Source organism: Schistocerca gregaria, chromosome 2 (genome assembly GCF_023897955.1).
Source record: "Schistocerca gregaria isolate iqSchGreg1 chromosome 2, iqSchGreg1.2, whole genome shotgun sequence".
Lineage (NCBI taxonomy): Eukaryota > Metazoa > Arthropoda > Insecta > Orthoptera > Acrididae > Schistocerca > Schistocerca gregaria.
Genome location: NC_064921.1, coordinates 784237893 through 784261073, shown reverse-complemented (window position 1 = coordinate 784261073; position 23181 = coordinate 784237893). Strand labels below are relative to the sequence as shown.

The 23181-nt window shown below is 38.5% G+C and overlaps 1 protein-coding gene across 1 annotated transcript in view; it reads left to right on the top strand.

Moving 5' to 3' along the window:
* The window catches only part of LOC126335043 (kielin/chordin-like protein), a 148969-nt gene extending 126180 nt beyond the window's left edge, over nt 1-22789 (top strand). The window contains exon 8 of the mRNA XM_049997913.1: nt 22530-22789. Within this exon, the coding sequence (XP_049853870.1) occupies nt 22530-22681 (152 nt within the window). The 3' untranslated portion in view covers nt 22682-22789. The remainder of the gene's footprint in view (nt 1-22529) is intronic.
* The last annotated feature ends 392 nt before the right edge of the window (nt 22790-23181 follow it).

The window sequence follows — 23181 nt, the reverse complement described above, 5'->3', positions numbered from 1 at the left end:
CCAAAAGTTGTTGCTGGCCCTTGTTATAATGCAGAACACCATCACTGTGCCCCGCAAATGCTCGCTGACTGAGCATGCTTTCCTTACACGTATGTTAAACTGATTCATGTTACGGGGCCAGACCCATTTGGAGCTACTGTCACGCTGACTTCACATTATTTCTGTGCACGACTGGCAGATCTCTGATAACATGCTCCCGCACTTCCATTCATTCCCACCATGCAGCTAATATGTTATTTTATTTAGCTCGTCCTTAAGTTTTTCAGAACAGTGTATTTTGTTTTGCTACATGTGGAAGTATTTACTAGCGCGTTTTCTTTACTTAGGAGGTCTCCTCTAAAAATTCTGGAACTTTCTCCACAAAATTTTTCTACGCTTACCTTTCACTTTTTGTGCACGGTCTCCTTCGAAATACTCTTCTCCACAATTGATACACCGCTCTCTTTCCACTTCCGGAAGCAGTCTTGGCACGCCTCTTAGCGGATCGCGCGAAGCGCCGTCAGCGAAGTTTCTTTTATCTCGTCTGTTGCAAACCTTTGTCTTTTCTACAAGGCTTTCAACTTTGGAAATAAAAAAAATCCGCCGGGGCCAGATCTGGAGAGTACGGAGGATGAGGCACCACAGTTATTTCATTTTATGTGCAATAGTGACCCACCAACAGGGATGAATGTGCTGGTGTGTTATAGCGATGAAAAGCCACGAATTGTCAGGCTGTTTCCTTCTCAAATTTTCTCGCTGGCTTCATAAAACGTCCCAATAGTGCCATCGATTAACATTTTGTCCCTGCAGCACGAATTCATGATGAATTAATCCCTCAAAGTCAAAGAAAACTATCGACATGGCTTAATTGGTCTTGACCCGACGAGCTTTTTATGGCCTTGGAGAACCTTTCCCGACCCGGTATGAAGACTGAATCTTGGTCTCAACACTATAACCGTAAACCCACGTCTCATCACCAGTTATGATTCTCTTAAGCAACATCTCGGCCTCATTTGCACGACCCAATAGCCCTTCGCAGATTCCGCAGCGAAGGACTGTCTTGTTTTCACTCATGAGCCATGGGAAGAACTTGGCCGCAACGCGATGCATTCCAAGATACTGTGTCAGGATTTCGTGACATAATCCAACTGAAATTTTACTTCTTCTGCAACCTTTTGGATAATTAGTCTTCGATTGGCACGCACAATTTCGTTAACGTTCCTGACATGAGCGTAGTCGGTAGACGAAGGGAGTCCTGAAGGGGGTCGTTTTTAACTTCAGTCCGTCCATTTTTGAACCGTGTGAACGATTCGGAACACCGAATCGGCTTAACCACTCCTCACCGTAGGCTTCCTACATCATTTTATGTGTCTCTGTAAAGGTTTCCTTGAGTTTCACGTAAAATTTAATGCAGAATCAATGTTCCTCTTACTCTGCCATCTCTAAATTCGCGATCTGCGCGACACAGCGTTTTACTCAATACAGCACTGAACAGTAACTAACAGACATACAACAATAAAACTTCCGGCAGTTACACATTAAACAGAGGCGTGTGTAGGGATGCCAACCGCATTTCGCTCCAGCACACCATACATACCTCGTACTGTGTAACACAGTAGGACAGTTATTGCAAATTACGTTCAATGGAAGGAGGCTACAGTAAGAGAAGTTTCGCCCCCTGACGTGTTTAGAAGCTTTTCGGTAATGCTTCACCTCATCAAGTACCATGTTAAGAAGGAAGATGATAGTGCATCGTGTTCTACTCTAGAAATATATAGTTGTCATTATTGACTGGCTAATATAGCTTTTTATAATTTTCGATTATAGGCATACTTAACGTTACGTTCCACTGGTAGTACAATAAAAGAACTATCATTACTCAATGTTTTGAAATTTTCAATTCTGGCTCACCTCACCAAGCACCATTTTAGGGGGCAAGAAGATAGTGCATCCTGCTTGCTGTACTTTACAAATGTTCCGACGTTGTTTTATGTCTGAATAGGCGCGGATCGTGATTGACATACTGGGGAAGTTTGCAACATATACCGATCTGAACTATGGTACCAGGGCTGTGTAAGAAGTTTACATAGTGTATTTCCTTTAATTTTCGTAATCAGTTATTGAATAATACTAAAAGATAACATTAAGATTAGACATATGGAATGTCTGGCAGCCAATGTCACCTTTCCTGAAACTTAAGCACAACAAATCATACAAAAAGTGGCACTTTTTGGGGAGTTCTTTAATGCGATGTATCACTTGAATTGCATATTTTTGTAACACGCAAGTATAACTACGAAAAGCACCAAACAAAACATGTTGTCTTCGTAAACACTTTGATCAACATAGCGGCTGCTCGTTTCACTTCTGTCAACCAATCATATAATAGGATCTGTGACGACACGAATACGTCACTGTTTTGTCACACGAACTCATAAGCGACACGGACTCTTTCCCATACACTAGCGGAATTTGCGTAAAGAACTGTAAATTCCCCACTTTACCAAACGAATGGTCGTCAAATGTAGTTATTCAATCAGCTTTAAACTCTTCCAGTGGTTCTGCTGTCTCTAGATGCATAATGTTAAAATCATCTGCTTTTAAATGCTATATAACCACTGTTTCTAGTAGATCCAAATGGGAACGGGCGTTTATAAACAGATTTTTTCGTATATATTCTAATGTAGTAAACATCCTAGCATCCATCGTTATCTGCGAGTACAACACCATGTGGCGATTTCCCATTGGCATTTACAGTAAATACTGATGTATTCTCCACATTTTTCTATATATTGTGTAGAAAGAAATGTATGAGCCTTGCTTGCGCATCTGCAATAGCTTGTTCTTTTTCCAATTGGAGTTTATATCTTCCTTCATGGCACCTGTGTTTGCACAATGCTCCAGTTCGCGTTATTTTACTTTGACCTCTTCCATTTGCATGTTTCTTTTGTGTGTGCATAACATGTTAACTGCACTTAAAGGAGTAATATCCTTTAAAGGGAATTGCTTAAGTCTGTTCGATACACTGCTTCCCTTTATTAAGACCTGCAGAATAACATTATTCGTGTAAACAGTCTAAATTCAGCACTCTCTACATCTGACAGTGTTGTGGAGAACAGTGTTCTGGACTGAGAAAAATGTTGTTTCAGATTTTACATAAAACGTATGTATAATACTGTTGTTGTCTCAGATGTAGTCTGTGTTAAAAATGTCCACTTAGTTTACAGGTAAATAAATAAAACTTGTGGCAGACATAACATTGTTTATAATCTTTTCTTAGTCTTGATTGTCTGCAACGTTTGCTTGAACACCAGTCAGCTTCTGTGTACTCTTATTGCCCCAGCAGAAAAAAAGGTAAAACTCTATTAAACGCAACACAACAACTGTTTTGTAAGTTGTTCGCTAGGTTACACCACACGCAAATGAATGGCGCAAAGTACGGAGGAGCATGATGACATACTATTTGTTGGTGTTTAATACATTTAGACTTACACAGGATTAAAGGCATCTTCCACTCCGTGGCTTAAAATTGTACTTTCCAAGGAATAAGTAAAACGTCTTGTACACGCACACATTATGGCACTTTATGAAGTCAATCCCCCCCCCCCCCCCCATGAACCATGGACCTTGCCGTTGGTGGGGAGGCTGGCGTGCCTCAGCGATACAGATGGCCGTACCGTAGGTGCAACCACAACGGAGGGGTATCTGTTGAGAGGCCAGACAAACGTGTGGTTCCTGATGAGGGGCAGCAGCCTTTTCAGTAGTTGCAGGGGCAACAGTCTGGATGATTGACTGATCTGGCCTTGCAACATTAACCAAAACGGCCTTGCTGTGCTGGTACTGCGAACGGCTGAAAGCAAGGGGAAACTACAGCCGTAATTTTTCCCGAGGACATGCAGCTTTACTGTATGATTAAATGATGATGCCATCCTCTTGGGTAAAATATTCCGGAGGTAAAATAGTCCCCCATTCGGATCTCCGGGCGGGGACTACTCAGGAGGATGTCGTTATCAGCAGAAAGAAAACTGGCGTTCTACGGATCGGAGCGTGGAATGTCAGATCCCTTAATCGGGCAGGTAGGTTAGAAAATTTAAAAAGGGAAATGGATAGGTTAAAGTTAGATATAGTGGGAATTAGTGAAGTTCGGTGGCAGGAGGAACAAGACTTCTGGTCAGGTGACTACAGGTTTATAAACACAAAATCAAATAGGGGTAGTGCAGGAGTAGGTTTAATAATGAATAGGAAAATAGGAATGCGGGTAAGCTACTACAAACAGCATAGTGAACGCATTATTGTGGCCAAGATAGATATGAAGCCCACACCTACTACAGTAGTACAAGTTTATATGCCAACTAGCTCTGCAGATGACGAAGAAATTGAAGAAATGTACGATGAAATAAAAGAAATTATTCAGATAGTGAAGGGAGACGAAAATTTAATAGTAATGGGTGACTGGAATTCGAGTGTAGGAAAAGAGAGAGAAGGAAACATAGTAGGTGAATATGGATTGGGGCTAAGAAATGAAAGAGGAAGCCGCCTAGTAGAATTTTGCACAGAGCACAACTTAATCGTAGCTAACACTTGGTTTAAGAATCATGAAAGAAGGTTGTATACGTGGAAGAACCCTGGAGATACTAAAAGGTATCAGATAGATTATATAATGGTAAGACAGAGATTTAGGAACCAGGTTTTAAGTTGTAAGATATTTCCAGGGGCAGATGTGAACTCTGACCACAATCTATTGGTTATGACCTGTAGATTAAAACTGAAGAAACTGCAGAAAGGTGGGAATTTAAGGAGATGGGACCTGGATAAACTGAAAGAACCAGAGGTTGTACAGAGTTTCAGGGAGAGCTTAAGGGAACAATTGTTAGGAATGGGGGAAATAAATACAGTAGAAGAAGAATGGGTAGCTCTGTGGGATGAAGTAGTGAAGGCAGCAGAGGATAAAGTAGGTACAAAGACGAGGGCTGCTAGAAATCCTTGGGTAACAGAAGAAATATTGAATTTAATTGATGAAAGGAGAAAATATAAAAATGCAGTAAATGAAGCAGGCAAAAAGGAATACAAACGTCTCAAAAATGAGATCGACAGGAAGTGCAAAATGGCTAAGCAGGCATGGCTAGAGGACAAATGTAAGGATGTAGAAGCTTATCTCAGTAGGGGTAAGATAGATACTGCCTACAGGAAAATTAAAGAGACCTTTGGAGAGAAGAGAACCACGTGTATGAATATCAAGAGCTCAGATGGCAACCCAGTTCTAAGCAAAGAAGGGAAGGCAGAAAGGTGGAAGGAGTATATAGAAGGTTTATACAAGGGCGATGTACTTGAGGACAATATTATGGAAATGGAAGAGGATGTAGATGAAGACGAAATGGGAGATACGATACTGCGTGAAGAGTTTGACAGAGCACTGAAAGACCTGAGTCGGATCAAGGCTCCCGGAGTAGACAACATTCCATTAGAACTACTGACGGCCTTGGGAGAGCCAGCCCTGACAAAACTCTACCATCTGGTGAGCAAGATGTATGAGACAGGCGAAATACCCTCAGACTTCAAGAAGAATATAATAATTCCAATCCCAAAGAAAGCAGGTGCTGACAGATGTGAAAATTACCGAACTATCAGTTTAATAAGTCACAGCTGCAAAATACTAACGCGAATTCTTTACAGACGAATGAAAAACTGGTAGATGCGGACGTCGGGGAGGATCAGTTTGGATTCCGTAGAAATGTTGGAACACGTGAGGCAATACTGACCTTACGACTTATCTTAGAAGGAAGATTAAGAAAAGGCAAACCTACGTTTCTAGCATTTGTAGACTTAGAGAAAGCTTTTGACAATGTCGACTGGAATACCTTTTTTCAAATTCTAAAGGTGGCAGGGGTAAAATACAGGGAGCGAAAGGCTATTTACAATTTGTACAGAAACCAGATGGCAGTCATAAGAGTCGAGGGGCATGAAAGGGAAGCAGTGGTTGGGAAAGGAGTGAGACAGGGTTGTAGCCTCTCCCCGATGTTATTCAATCTGTATATTGAGCAAACAGTAAAGGAAACAAAAGAAAAATTTGGAGTAGGTATTAAAATTCATGGAGACGAAGTAAAAACTTTGAGGTTCGCCGATGACATTGTAATTCTGTCAGAGACGGCAAAGGACTTGGAAGAGCAGTTGAACGGAATGGACAGTGTCTTGAAAGGAGGATATAAGATGAACATTAACAAAAGCAAAACGAGGATAATGGAATGCAGTCAAATTAACTCGGGTGATGCTGAGGGAATTAGATTAGGAAATGAGACACTTAAAGTAGTAAAGGAGTTTTGCTATTTAGAAAGTAAAATAACTGATGATGGTCGAAGTAGAGAGGATATAAAATGTAGACTGGCAATGGCAAGGAAAGCGTTTCTGAAGAAGAGAAATTTGTTAACATCGAATATAGATTTATGTATCAGGAAGTCGTTTCTGAAAATATTTGTTTGGAGTGTAGCCATGTATGGAAGTGAAACATGGACGATAACTAGTCTGGACAGGAAGAGAATAGAAGCTTTCGAAATGTGGTGCTACAGAAGAATACTGAAGATAAGGTGGATAGATCACGTAACTAATGAGGAGGTATTGAATAGGATTGGGGAGAAGAGAAGTTTGTGGCACAACTTGACTAGAAGAAGGGATCGGTTGGTAGGACATGTTTTGAGGCATCAAGGGATCACAAATTTAGCATTGGAGGGCAGTGTGGAGGGTAAAAATCGTAGAGGGAGACCGAGAGATGAGTACACTAAGCAGATTCAGAAGGATGTAGGTTGCAGTAGGTACTGGGAGATGAAGCAGCTTGCTCAGGATAGAGTAGCATGGAGAGCTGCATCAAACCAGTCTCAGGACTGAAGACAACAACAACAACAATGAAGTCAATACGTTGGTTACTGATATCTTTTTTGTCTCTTGTGCTTCTGATTTGATATATAAAGTTATTTTCTATCTTTGTTCTACAACTGGAACTAATCCATGTTAGACTGTATATTCTAACTGTCTCACCCTTGTTCAGAATCACACTGCTGTTTCCTGATAGTCTTCTCGCACGCAGAAGCCATGGTTTGATATTAGGTAACCACACATCTCCACTTCGTTAAACATCTCAGCAAAATCTTGCGTTATATCCGGGTCAAAAAGGCAACAGTTGTCTACACTAAGCTATTGCATTATCAGAGACAGCTCATCTAAGAGTAGAGCCATTTTAAGGTCAACCAATTCCACTTCATATGTTACAGCCCACCCCCATGAACCATGGACCTTGCCGTTGGTGGGGAGGCTGGCGTGCCTCAGCGATACAGATGGCCGTACCGTAGGTGCAACCACAACGGAGGGGTATCTGTTGAGAGGCCAGACAAACGTGTGGTTCCTGAAAAGGGGCAGCAGCCTTTTCAGTAGTTGCAGGGGCAACAGTCTGGATGATTGACTGATCTGGCCTTGCAACATTAACCAAAACGGCCTTGCTGTGCTGGTACTGCGAACGGCTGAAAGCAAGGGGAAACTACAGCCGTAATTTTTCCCGAGGACATGCAGCTTTACTGTATGATTAAATGATGATGCCATCCTCTTGGGTAAAATATTCCGGAGGTAAAATAGTCCCCCATTCGGATCTCCGGGCGGGGACTACTCAGGAGGATGTCGTTATCAGCAGAAAGAAAACTGGCGTTCTACGGATCGGAGCGTGGAATGTCAGATCCCTTAATCGGGCAGGTAGGTTAGAAAATTTAAAAAGGGAAATGGATAGGTTAAAGTTAGATATAGTGGGAATTAGTGAAGTTCGGTGGCAGGAGGAACAAGACTTCTGGTCAGGTGACTACAGGTTTATAAACACAAAATCAAATAGGGGTAGTGCAGGAGTAGGTTTAATAATGAATAGGAAAATAGGAATGCGGGTAAGCTACTACAAACAGCATAGTGAACGCATTATTGTGGCCAAGATAGATATGAAGCCCACACCTACTACAGTAGTACAAGTTTATATGCCAACTAGCTCTGCAGATGACGAAGAAATTGAAGAAATGTACGATGAAATAAAAGAAATTATTCAGATAGTGAAGGGAGACGAAAATTTAATAGTAATGGGTGACTGGAATTCGAGTGTAGGAAAAGAGTGAGAAGGAAACATAGTAGGTGAATATGGATTGGGGCTAAGAAATGAAAGAGGAAGCCGCCTAGTAGAATTTTGCACAGAGCACAACTTAATCGTAGCTAACACTTGGTTTAAGAATCATGAAAGAAGGTTGTATACGTGGAAGAACCCTGGAGATACTAGAAGGTATCAGATAGATTATATAATGGTAAGACAGAGATTTAGGAACCAGATTTTAAGTTGTAAGACATTTCCAGGGGCAGATGTGAACTCTGACCACAATCTATTGGTTATGACCTGTAGATTAAAACTGAAGAAACTGCAAAAAGGTGGGAATTTAAGGAGATGGGACCTGGATAAACTGAAAGAACCAGAGGTTGTACAGAGTTTCAGGGAGAGCTTAAGGGAACAATTGTTAGGAATGGGGGAAATAAATACAGTAGAAGAAGAATGGGTAGCTCTGTGGGATGAAGTAGTGAAGGCAGCAGAGGATAAAGTAGGTACAAAGACGAGGGCTGCTAGAAATCCTTGGGTAACAGAAGAAATATTGAATTTAATTGATGAAAGGAGAAAATATAAAAATGCAGTAAATGAAGCAGGCAAAAAGGAATACAAACGTCTCAAAAATGAGATCGACAGGAAGTGCAAAATGGCTAAACAGGGATGGCTAGAGGATAAATGTAAGGATGTAGAGGCTTATCTCACTAGGGGTAAGATAGATACTGCCTACAGGAAAATTAAAGAGACCTTTGGAGAGAAGAGAACCACGTGTATGAATATCAAGAGCTCAGATGGCAACCCAGTTCTAAGCAAAGAAGGGAAGGCAGAAAGGTGGAAGGAGTATATAGAAGGTTTATACAAGGGTGATGTACTTGAGGACAATATTATGGAAATGGAAGAGGATGTAGATGAAGACGAAATGGGTGATACGATATTGCGTGAAGAGTTTGACAGAGCACTGAAAGACCTGAGTCGGAACAAGGCCCCCGGAGTAGACAACATTCCATTAGAACTACTGACGGCCTTGGGAGAGCCAGTCATGACAAAACTCTACCAGCTGGTGAGCAAGATGTATGAGACAGGCCAAGTACCCTCAGACTTCAAGAAGAATATAATAATTCCAATCCCAAAGAAAGCAGGTGCTGACAGATGTGAAAATTACCGAACTATCAGTTTAATAAGTCACAGCTGCAAAATACTAACGCGAATTCTTTACAGACGAATGGAAAAACTGATAGATGCCGACCTCGGGGAGGATCAGTTTGGATTCCGTCGAAATGTTGGAACACGTGAGGCAATACTGACCTTACGACTTATCTTAGAAGAAAGATTAAGAAAAGGCAAACCTACGTTTCTAGCATTTGTAGACTTAGAGAAAGCTTTTGACAATGTTGACTGGAATACTCTTTTTCAAATTCTAAAGGTGGCAGGGGTAAAATACAGGGAGCGAAAGGCTATTTACAATTTGTACAGAAACCAGATGGCAGTCATAAGAGTCGAGGGGCATGAAAGGGAAGCAGTGGTTGGGAAAGGAGTGAGACAGGGTTGTAGCCTCTCCCCGATGTTATTCAATCTGTATATTGAGCAAGCAGTAAAGGAAACAAAAGAAAAATTTGGAGTAGGTATTAAAATTCATGGAGACGAAGTAAAAACTTTGAGGTTCGCCGATGACATTGTAATTCTGTCACAGACGGCAAAGGACTTGGAAGAGCAGTTGAACGGAATGGACAGTGTCTTGAAAGGAGGATATAAGATGAACATTAACAAAAGCAAAACGAGGATAATGGATTGTAGTCCAATTAAATCGGGTGATGCTGAGGGAATTAGATTAGGAAATGAGACACTTAAAGTAGTAAAGGAGTTTTGCTATTTGGGGAGCAAAATAACTGATGATGGTCGAAGTAGAGAGGATATAAAATGTAGACTGGCAATGGCAAGGAAAGCGTTTCTGAAGAAGAGAAATTTCTTAACATCGAATATAGATTTATCTATCAGGAAGTCGTTTCTGAAAATATTTGTTTGGAGTGTAGCCATGTATGGAAGTGAAACATGGACGATAACTAGTTTGGACAAGAAGAGAATAGAAGCTTTCGAAATGTGGTGCTACAGAAGAATACTGAAGATAAGGTGGATAGATCACGTAACTAATGAGGAGGTATTGAATAGGATTGGGGAGAAGAGAAGTTTGTGGCACAACTTGACTAGAAGAAGGGATCGGTTGGTAGGACATGTTTTGAGGCATCAAGGGATCACAAGTTTAGCATTGGAGGGCAGTGTGGAGGGTAAAAATCGTAGAGGGAGACCGAGAGATGAGTACACTAAGCAGATTCAGAAGGATGTAGGTTGCAGTAGGTACTGGGAGATGAAGAAGCTTGTTCAGGATAGAGTAGCATGGAGATCTGCATCAAACCAGTCTCAGGACTGAAGACCACAACAACAACAACATGTTACAGCCACAGGATTTTTATGTTTTGTAAATGGTTTCAGTATTCCTGTTTCTGTTTCATTGACATTCCCGTGTAAGATTAATTATAGTTCCACCTCGACACCATGCCTCACACAAATGAACTTGGAGAAATAATCACAGAGATAACGGTTAAATATCCAACACATTTCCTTCCTCGGCATTACAGACTGCTCCTGACAGTCCAGTAGCACACAACCGCTCCTGTCTGGCAGCAACTTGACACTGGTGCATCCCCATCTCTGAAATAGCAGAAATAAGACATGTGCGAGTCTAAACACATCAACATGTCTCATCTTCTCTGATACCTTGCTGACTAAGCACCCGTACACATCTTAGTATCGTCCCTGTGGCGAAACTAGATTCACAGCCGTGGAGTATTACGAAAGACAGATGTGGCTTCTGACCCAGATTTATTGCTTATGAATTGCAGATTAAAACTAAATAAATTTCAGAAATATTGGAAATTAGGAACACGGAACATGAATAAATTCAAAAAAAAAAAAAAAAAACAGAACCTGTTGAGAGTAGCAGAGGGAGCATTAACTAATGAATACCATAGTAGTGAATTGGTAGTTTTGACAGATGAAAAAGTGAAGGCAGCAGAACACCACTTAGATAAAACAACAAGGACTATTAGAAATTCCTGAAAGACACAAGAAATATTGAAGTTATTGGACTAAAGGAGAAACTATAAAAATACTGAATGTCAAAGGGAATACAAATGTCTTGTAACACAACTTGGTCCACAACATACTTACGAAATCTATTCACAACTGTGAAATCTTTCTGACTTTAGGTGCATTAGGTATGAAGACATTAGCTATTGGTGGGACTTGACAGTTTGTGATGTACCATGGTGTTGTTGTTGTGGTCTTCAATCCTGAGACTGGTTTGATGCAGCTCTTCATGCTACTCTATGCTGTGCAAGCTTCTTCATCTCCCAGTACGTACTGCAGCCTACATCCTTCTGAATCTGCTCAGTGTATTCATCTCTTGGTCTCCCTCTACGATTTTTACCCTCCACACTGCCCTCCAATACTAAATTGGTGATCCCTTGATGCCTCAGAACATGTCCTACCAACCGATCCCTTCTTCTGGTCAAGTTGTGCCACAAACTTCTCTTCTCCCCAATCCTATTCAATACCTCCTCATTAGTTATGTGATCTACTCATCTAATGTTCAACATTCTTCTGTAGCACCACATTTCAAAAGCTTCTATTCTCTTCTCGTCCAAACTATTTATCGTCCATGTTTCACTTCCATGCATGGCTACACTCCATACAAATACTTTCAGAAATGACTTCCTGACACTTAAATCTATACTCGATATTAACAAATTTCTCTTCTTCAGAAACGCTTTCCTTTCCATTGCCAGTCTACATTTTATATCCTCTCTACTTCGACCATCATCAGTTATTTTGCTCCCCAAATAGCAAAACTCCTTTACTACCTTAAGTGTCTCATTTCCTAATCTAATTCCCTCAGCATCGCCCAACTTAATTCGACTACATTCCATTTTCCTCGTTTTGCTTTTGTTGATGTTCATCTTATATCCTCCTTTCAAGTCACTGTCCATCCCGTTCAACTGCTCTTCCAAGTCCTCTGTTGTCTCTGACAGTATTACAATGTCATCGGCGAACCTTAAAATTTTTATTTCTTCTCCATAGATTTCAACACCTACTCCGAATTTTTCTTTTGTTTCCTTTACTGCTTGCTCAATATACAGATTGAACAACATCGGGGAAAGGCTAAAACCCTGTCTCACTCCCTTCCCAACCACTCTTTCCCTTTCATAACCCTTGACTCTTATAACTGCCATCTGGTTTCTGTAGAAATTGTAAATAGCCTTTGGCTCCCTGTATTTTTCCCCTGCCACCTTCAGGATTTGAAAGAGAGTACCATGATAAGACTCCAGATTTTCTGCTTACCAGTGAGTGGTCACCTTATCCACTTCAGCTATCTGAGCATGCTTCCAGGACTGACCTAAACGTCCATATGTCGTACTGTCTACGATCACGTCGGTCGCAGCCATTTGAAGCAAACAAACGTATTCAACGTTAGTTACATATTTTTAACAATGTCTGTAGAATCAGACATTGGTGACGATCGTTCAGCTGAACGAAATTTATGAAATTTATTGACAATCGCGGAATCTTTGCGTTGAGTATGAAGATGTTACCTGTTGTTGACACATGTCTGTTTCCTCAGGCAGCTTTCAAAATAAGTATCACAAGCCTCGACGAGCAAAATGACGATCTTAATACTAACATTGAATACGTTTGTGTCCCTGAAATCCTACGGTGCGAATGCACATAAAGTTGGGAGCGATAGGATTATAAACAGTGTGACACATGGAAGTCTGGGTTGCTCTTCGAAGTGTGCTCAGATAGCTAAATTTGTTAAGGCGACCATTCGTGACAAGTGGGAAATCCAGGTTCGAGTTCCAGTATGGCACAAACTTTCTTGTTTCACCATTAGACAATATCTTCATACCTAACGTAGCTAATGTCAGAAACATTCTGCAATTGCAAACAAAATTTCATAGATTTAGTGCATCTGCAAGATCGTCACCAATTTTTGTTTCTTCAAACATTGTTAACAATGAGTACAACATATTTAGTTTAAACCTCATTCGGATTGGAGATGCTTGTAATTTAGGGTCATCCATCTGAAGCACGTGAGCAGCTACATGCAAGGGGTGAGATGACACCTGTACTTGGAGACAGTAGAAAATGACTCGGACGTCAGGCAAAGGAGGCAGCCATAGCGTTAGTAAGGGAATAAGAGACTGGGTTAGTTTATGTTATGCTTTTAATTCATCTTCAAGTGTTTACACGAACATTCTGAAGAGCAGAGACACTGGCTTATCACTTGATTCCTAAGACCTACTTAAACAATGTGAAAAATACATTATTAAATTATTCAATCGATCACCAGAACAAACGGCCACACTGGCCGAACACTATATTAGGAATAAGGCACACACATTAAAGTCTAACAATAATACTCCACAAAGTGAATCATTAATAAGAGCCAGTTTCTACAGCTCTAATCAAACCACTAGGTACAAATGCACACCACAGTAGATGTGACAATCATATAAGGGAAAATGCAGGCAAATGTACAAAGGACGCCAATAACCACAGTTTGGAGGTACATAAAGGCATCTTTTCACAAGTCTTATTTTGTGTACAAGAGGAATTGTGTATAATTCTCAGTCACATACTTTCTGCTATCAGCTATTGGTCTTCCAAGGTGCTGAAGAGGTCGAAATTTACTGTTAGCAGCAATTCTGTCCTGTTTGATGTTTGGTGGCTTCTATGTACTGCATTTCGCATGTTTGCTTACAGATAGAGCATGACTGCATCTCCTTTTGAGCCTGATTCGCAATCAGAGAGTGTGGAATCAGTGGTTTCTTAATGTGTCTTACCCCATATTGAGCCAGCAAATGCGACTGGCACTGTGTTTCTCCATTTTATATACCAGGTTTTTCTTAGATGATTTTTTGGTTTTTGCTCTTGTTTTTCTGGCAACCCTGGTCATTACATCACCCACTCTGAGAGAAGATTTGTCCTCAGATCTTAGGAACTAATTTTATAACTCCTTCCCTTGCATGTTACATCAATATGTACCTATACATACATAAATACATAGGTTTTCCAGTATAAATATACATACCAGATTCTTCGTTAGTATAATAATAAATCCCTAAAGCACAAATATGTACAATATGTAATCACATCCCTTCCACCCTTCATCTGCAGTCATGTGCATACAGTGATGAATCGCTGGGGTTAGTGTGAATTTAACTTGGGGGAGGGGGGGGGGAGGTCGCATTGCTTCTGAGTTCTTGCCATGTGCCGCATTACAGCTGATACGCAAAAGGCCAGAACATTTCTCTTCTTTCAACTTAGTACACTGGATGCTGCATTTGATCTATGTAAGAATAATTTACGGCCGCGCGGGATTAGCCATGTGGTCTAGGCGCTGCAGTCATGGACTGTGCGGCTGGTCCCGGCGGAGGTTCGAGTCCTCCCTCGGGCATGGGTGTGTGTGTTTGTCCTTAGGGTAATTTAGGTTAAGTAGTGTATAAGCTTAGAGACTGATGACCTTAGCAGTTAAGTCCCATTAGATTTCACACATATTTGAACACTTGAACAATAATTTATCTGGTTGCAAGGGAGGTGGTGGTTACTAACACATAGATGGGAATGCGTGTTCAGTAACTGGATCTATATCTCTACTACTAATGTTTGCTGCTGCTGGCAATGTTAGGCTAATAGAGGCTAATGACCTGTCTCTGAGGACCGATCACAATGTCTCCTCCCCTATACCCTTAGTATTCTAATATGTCAAATCGGCTTTAATCGTTTATAAGATAGTATTTAGTTTGCTCTTTCACCATATTTTTCGGAACTTTTCAACCTGATTTTATCACAGCCGAAAGATATCCTTTAATCCCAAACTATTTAATATTCCAGGCAACCGCAGCTGTTGAAAGGCATGATGTTAGCAATCCATTTGCATGCACTGATATGAACTTCTTTTTAGTTAACTTGGGCACTACATTAGGTCCTCGAGTCCTCACAACACGGAAAGGCCGTCTCCGTGGGCTTGTTAACTTCTCCGACGTTCTACTCTCATACTTTCGTTATGTAATAATACTTTGTATCCTGTCTTAAATTCTTTGGAGATATTCATGCTAGAATAAGATCCCTTATTTTTTCCTTACATTCATTATTAAAACTCCTTGGCATTTGCAACATTTCTCACATCCTGTCCTGTAGTTACGTTATGTAACGATCATAGTTGTATTGTACTTTGGCCGGATCCCATTGTAGTATCCCAGGAATATCGCACACTCTCCAGAAAAATAGTTCGAATTGGGTGAAACCAGTCTATGAATGTGGTATAATGTTATATACAAAAGTGGCAAAATGCAACCATTCATTCCAGTTTTTCTGCTTGATTCCCACATAATGATATAGATATTCTGCTAACATTTGATGAGGTCTTTCGAGTGCTGTGTTAGTTAGGTTATGGCAAACACAAGATTCAATCTTATCAGTCTTCAGTAAATGAAAAACTCTCTTTAGGATGTCACTTCGGAATTTCGTTATCTGATCGCTCAATAATACTGACAGTATTCCTGCAATTGCAAGTTATTTACTGTACTAAGTCTCACATTACTTTGGCGGCATCTTGTTTTGATAAAAGCTCTGCAACTTTATTTCCCATGTGATTCAACCCACAAAATTAAGCAAGCAGTAAATGAGAACAAGGAGAAAATTTGTAACGGAATGAAAGTTCGGGGAGGAGTAGTAACAACCATTTAGTCTGCCAATGAAACTGTAATTCTGTAAGAGGCAGCAAAGGATTTAGAAAAGCAGTTGGACAGAATGGGTAGTATCTTAAACAGAGATTATAAGGTGAACATCACCAAAAGTAAAATGTGGGTAGTGGAATTTATTCAGTCACTGCTGAGGAAATGAGACATTAAAAGTAGTAGATGAGTTTATGTATTTGCATCAAACCAGTCTTTTGACGGAAGACGACAGCAGCAGCAGCACCAAAAACAACAACAAAATCTTTCGGAATCCTTATTTTACTTTGTTAATGTTAATCTTACAACGTCTTTTCAAGGACTATCCATTCTGTTAATCTGGTCTTCTTCATCCGCTGCCATTTGTCACATAATTTCCATGTCATAGAAAACTTTCAAATTTTTATTTCGTTCCTCTGAACTTATAATTCTATTTCGAAGTTTCCTTTAATACTTGCTTAATGCACAAACTGTATAAAACGAAGTGATATACTACAACCCCCTGCCTGCTCAACAACTGCCTATCTTTCATGTCCTTCTACTCCTACAACTGCGTCTCGGTCTCTGCACAAGTTGGAGAGATACCTTCGATCCTTGTACTGTATCTCTCATAATTTAAGAATTTCAAAGTGTGTTATAGTCAACATTGTCGAAAGTTTTTTCTAAATCTACAAATTCTATAAATGCAGGTTTGCCTTTTTCAGTTAGTCTTCTAAGATAAATGGAGCGTCATTATTGTTTTAGATGTCTCTACACTTCTTCCGAACTCAAACAATTCTCCAAGGATTCTGTCTCGGGTTCTTCTCCTGACGTTCGTTTGATGATTTTTCTGGCGTTCCGCCATCACGAGTGGCTGGTATTGCGAAAGCTTCAGCCTCTGTTGCTGGTGATAGATTGGAATCGAGCTCGTGGCCGCAGATTATATGTACCTGGCCCGCCGACGTCCAAGGGAATTTTCCATGTCATTTCCGGTGCAGTTTTACTCTTGCTACCTGTAGTGGTCGTTTACTGCAGCACGGGAATGCAGGATCCGTTTACCAAGAGGTTTCCTTCTTTCTTGTTGAAACTTTTCTAATGTTTGTTTCTCTGAACAAGTGGGTGTGATAGCTCTTCTCCAAGACCAGAACTACCGTGTCGGCGAATTTCACTATGTGATCGGCCTCACATAGTGCTTTCTCTGCTGTGACCGATTTCTCTACCTGCCCCAGCTTGCAAAGTTGCTTATATTCTGTGATCCTGGTGTTGATTGATCGTCTAGTCATTCTAATATAAACTTTTCCTCACGTCCATGGTGCGACAATGCAAGTGAGTCCCTTTGTCAAGAAGTGGCCACGAGAGCCTTAACATCTTCGTAATTCTTCCAGCGTCGTTTTCCAGCACTCTTTCTATTTTTCGTAGATAAATTGTGTCAGTATTTTGCAAACGTGACTTACGGAATGGGATTTTCATATTTACTTTTTGTTTTATTTTTTTAGTTATTTAACCAGATCTGGTCAGAGTAATCCGGCCCTCTCTTACATCAGACCTGAGTTGCACACATATAGTACCAATTTTTATAAAATAGTTGCCTAAGAAATAATATTTTTAATATGACAAATAATATTAAAATGCTTCTAAATGTCTGAAGTGGCATTGTGAGTAAATAATACCTACTATGAATTAATAAAGTTAATACTGGAAGTTCTTGTACTACTGTAGCTGCTACCACTAATAGTACTAGAAATATTATAATAATAATAATAATAATAATAATAATAATAATAATAATAATAATAATAATAATAATGACAATAAGAACAACAGTAATAGTAGCAGATATAAAAAGAATTCGAGGTGTACAAAATATATGTTTTCTGATTAAGCGAGTTCTGAGAAAAGGAAACTTGAGGAGACTGTATTCGCTAAGAATACCATAGGTGATGTAAAAATGATGAAATCAGTTTTTACCATAGATTTTCTTTCAATGAGTTGCAGATTCGTTGCCTGAGGTAGCCTAATTTATAGGGATAACATTTACCAGAATACAGAAGTACAGTACTAAATGTGAGTTACATCACTGCTAACCCTTGAAAACTCTGCAGGGACAATTCACGAACATTAGTTTGACAACTGTTTCATAACACATACATTCATACCCTTTGTTGTTATGAGCACTGTTAAAACATTGTGACTGAAGACAATCTCTCAAAGCCTCCAATGGCTTGATCCTAATATTGACAGAATCATATATTTGAGTACACATCTGTGTTTGTTCTCTTCAGGGTATATATTACAAATTTTAGTAGTCTTGATCGCAATGTGATGTAATTACAACTACGTAATATCCTATATAGTTCAACTATCCTCCACGCTATAAAGGGTACTGAAGCAATTTTTAACTACAACAACATTGTTACCAAGCATAACTTGTCAATATTAAAAGATTAGACAAAGTATGACTATTAACATATCTCTTACAGATTTTATATGCTAACAGTCCTGCCTTGACCAGCCTTTTAATAATGACAGATGGAGACAAGAAATCAGTTATAGAATTCTGTGATGAGCACTTCTTTCTACTCTACTGAAGTGCATCCCCACAGATATTTTTTAATCTAATCATATCATTGTTGTGGTCTTCAGTCTAAAGAGTATGTTGATGAAGCTTTGTACATAATTCATATTACTTCCCAGTAGTTTTATAATAGTGTTTAACTTATTTTTTCAGATTACACTGAAATACTGTTTTCTACATTTGACATAATCTCTGTTTAGGTCAATGCACTTGACATCAGTAAATCGTGTAATATCATTCTACAAGGTTTGCAACACGTTCTTAAATATGTCACTAGACTCAAAATATTTTCCATAGTATATATCCCTGAATGGTGGGAAAGGTAGAAATTAAAGGGTTCCCATTCTGGTGAACAGCGTAAATGTTCCATTTTTTTTCATTTTATCTCGCAATTCATACTTCAGATTCCTCACCCATCTCAGTACCAAAGCAGCTATTATTATGCCAATGAAAGATGAAGGGCAATTCTCAAGTATTTCTTCTACCAGTTGGCAGACAATATTTCTGCAGAATTTACCATTTTTCCTTTAAGAATATCTTTTACCTCCCACAAAAAATTGATTCTAACATATCCAGCAACAGACCTCGACTTTTTGGAACACATGAATCAACTGATTGCTGTTTCTCATATATTTGCTGTGGTGGACCCCTGCCTTATCAATAGTAACAAACCTTCCACAAAATCAGTTGGGTTTTTGTAAGCGATCATAACATTGCTGATGGATTCATTTTTGCACTTGTTCTTATTCTGCATTGAGCAGATATGGCACCTTCAACACATTCCTCATAAATAAGCATTTTTTATTGAATGTATCATGCCCTGCCTTGTGATACAATTACAATGGCAGTGATTTAATGTATCTTTAATTTATGAGCATCTGATATCATACTCTGCACTTCCTCAGTATTTTCACTCGGGATTCAGATATAGGAACGACTTCAGTTATGAATATGGTCACATTGGAATCCCATTAGCAAACACTGGAAAATGTGGAAGATTCTTTAAACATCTTTAGATGAATATCCATTACAAATTATACCACTTAACAAAGAATATTATAATTCTACAGTATTCCCTATTTTACAGTTGAAGGACACAGACACAAAATGCGTACTTTATAAAAACCACAGAGATAAAGCTATTTCATACATCAGGCTGACATGTAACTAAACAATTGCTCAAAATGTGCCAACAGACAAAAAACAAAATTTAATTTATAACAACGCCATACTTGTGCTAGGTTGAAGACTTACCATTTTGCCTTCTTTTTCTGACATTTGATAAAAAAATTTATGTTGATACCTACACAAAATGAACACGAACTTTCGGATGTTATTCAGAGATGTTTCCAGAGTATTATGGTGTAAGTGACCACTGGTCTACTGCGCCTCATTATAGGTAATAGTGTAATTATGACTTGTTCAGTTTGTTTGCCTCGTTATCTTTATTTCTGTGAAAAATACCTTCCTGATAGTGAAAAAAATCTTTAATATGCAGCCACTAAAATGTAAGACTCAACACACAGGGTATTGAAGCAACCCTCAGACGAAAGTCGTTCATTTTTATCACCCCGTCTTTCAGCTGCTCTTCCACTGCATTCAGTGAACCTGGACATGAGGTCTATATCGACCAACTCTTCTCCATTAAACCTATCCATACAGCTTGCTGTTTCTCACTGTTAACATACAACTAACAACCTATTATGGACAAACTATATCTTAAAAACATAAATGCTTACCATTTATAAAGACTTATCTTTTGTCACATTGTAATATAGATTACATCTTCAACATATAAATGTGTAACATGAAAGAATGTAGTGTTCAGCACAGTTTATATGTTGATGATTTAATTTATATTATGATGTGACAAAAGGTACCTGTGTACAAATGCAAAGTATTTGTATTTTTACAATAAGGTTTATTCATAATGGTCCACATCACTGTGTATCTCATCTTTTATTTTCATTGACAAATTAATGGTTTTGTTATCTGGTGTCAATGATTTTAGATTAGCCTAATATGGTGCTGTAAATGATTTTAAGTGAGAATGTGACATTTTATTAAGTGTATATTGCCATTAACATTTACATCATTTAACAGACAGTAACTTAAGTATTATTTCAATCTCTATGTGTATTAACACGAAATGTCCTAACTGACTGACTCATCATCGCCCATCCCAAAATGTTAACCTTAGAAACTTGGAATTTTGAGAATGGTTTGATCTTATACTGTAGGCATCATTGAAAAAAGGCTTTTTCTAAATTCATTTTCTAAGGGTAAAATAGGGGTGAAAGGTGTTTTGAAGATACGTTGCTATTAAGGCAGTTTTCAAGCTTGAACTACGAAAACTCATATTTGGTTTCTCAGTGAGAAATAAAGAAATATGTCTTTCAGCAATTTTGGGAATTTAACTCCTCTGGGGGTGAAATACGGAGTAAAAGTTTTTTAAAATAAATCGTTATTAAATAACTACTTAAGGAATTCTAAAGCTGCATCTATGAAAACTGGTATTTAACTTCTCAGTTAAAAATAAAAAATACATTATAAGTGTTTTTTGTAACTTCAAGGAAAAAATACTTCATTATGAAGCATTTTGAAATCACTGGAAATATTTAAAAAATTGGTATTTGATTTCTTGGTTATAAATAAAAAGTACATGTTTCAATATTCTTTTGGGAATTCAACAGATAACTGCATGAAACTAGGAATGAAAATTGTTAAAACATATGTCGTTACATAAAAACATATCAGAAGCTAAATTTATGAAAACTGGTATTTGACTTCAAAAGAGATATGTCTTAGGGTATGAAAGTTTCTAAGTTAACATCGCCACAACAACTGAAAAGGCATGATTAACCAAGTCCACTGACTCTGGCTATCAGTATCACTTTTGGTAAGAAGTACAGTCAGGAAAGACTGTGCTTCTATGGTCCTAATTAGTGTGAATAGCTTTTGTGAATGACATAAAAATTCGGTTGAAGAAAAAACTAAAAGACTCTGTGCAGACAATAGAGTCTACACAAGCAAACAATCAGGTACTTTGCTAGTTTGGTATACACGAACCTGATGATGGTCAGTCAAGCAAAAACTGATAGTTTAAATAAAAATTTTAACATTAACTCAAGGCAGTAATCATGTCATTTTTGAAATATCTGAGAGCCATAGGGCATCTCCATCTGAAAATAATGAAATAAACAAGTTTATTCCAATTAAGCACACAGAGTATAGCGCCTACATTTACAATGCTATCCAGATCTTTTCTTTGTTCATGTGTGTGGGGCTCATACCAAAATGGTATAACAGGAAATATTTAATGTGTAAAAGGAGGCCTGTATAAATAGTCACATGTTTGTATAATTCGTGGCTATTGTCGCTGAGACGCTAAAATCCTGAACCCGACAGAAGCTTGAAGAAAGATGGCAACCATCCCTAATTTCAGGTTTCAAGAGCAAGTATTAAGACAGAAATCTAGCGATACACTACAGCCCCACATGGATGCAAAGATACGATTATGATTACAAAACGCACAAAGGAATTTATACACTCATTCTTCCTCCACTGCACACAGAAATCGAGCAGGAAGAAACTCTAATAGAGTGTGCATTGGAAAGGACCCAGTGCCATGTACTTCACAGCAGTTTACAAACTATGTGTGTATATACATATAAGCCCAAACCTGGTAACAGCTGAGACATGTAATGTGAAATAATATAGTTGAATAGAAAACCTTAATAAACCTAGATGGAATGATTCATTAAATAACTGATAACACTATGGCAATATTAAGATGCACTTAAATAAAATAAAGGCCTCACATCCCAGAAACCTGTCCATAGAACCCATGAAAAACGATTAAAGTAATACTATAAAGATTTCACAGTAGCTTGTGATGCAGCCACAAAATATTTATTTCTGTTGCCATTGTAGTGGTACTAGAATCAAACTTTAGTTTTTTCCTTATTCATATGTTGCACAAATGATTACTTAGTAACCAATTCAATACACTTCTTTTACACCAGCTTAATTAAGTTCTCCTCATATTTTTATGTACCTTTGTGTTTATGTCACTACATTAAAAATGTTTCAGGTGAACAATGCACTTTTGGAGATCACAGACTGAACATCGGTGATGAGCTTCGAACAGGCAGCAGTCCTTGTGTCAAATGCAAATGTGATATACCTCCATTCATAACCTGTACACAGCTGCAGGATTCAGAATGTGAGACACAAACCGAATGAAAATAACTACCCAAAATTATTTATTACATATGTAATTCAAATGTAATTAATAAATTTATTTGGACAGCATATTTAATGGAAATAAAGCCAAGATTATTCTGACCTTTATGTGCTTGATGTGTGTCTCAAAAGTTTTTCTTTTGTATCAAGTTTCCCTTAACTTGAAATTTGGAATCTTAAAAATCTTACTTGCATAGGATATGAAACAAACCAAAAAATGACATAGAAGTCTAAAAACATAATTTTATTAAATGAGAAATTTTTAGAGTAACAGTAACTATGAATTTAAACCCAGAAGTCGAGTACTTACAACAAATGAGAGTTTGGAAACAGATAAGCTTTCAATTGAATATATAAATTAGTGTTAGATGAGCTTTTAATTATGTTATGAATGTTAACTTAAAAAGTACACACTCAGCAGTCAACATCTTTAGAGCGAAATGTTGTCACAGCACCTATTAATAAAGCAGTACTTTAGTTTGTTATTATGAGGTGATACT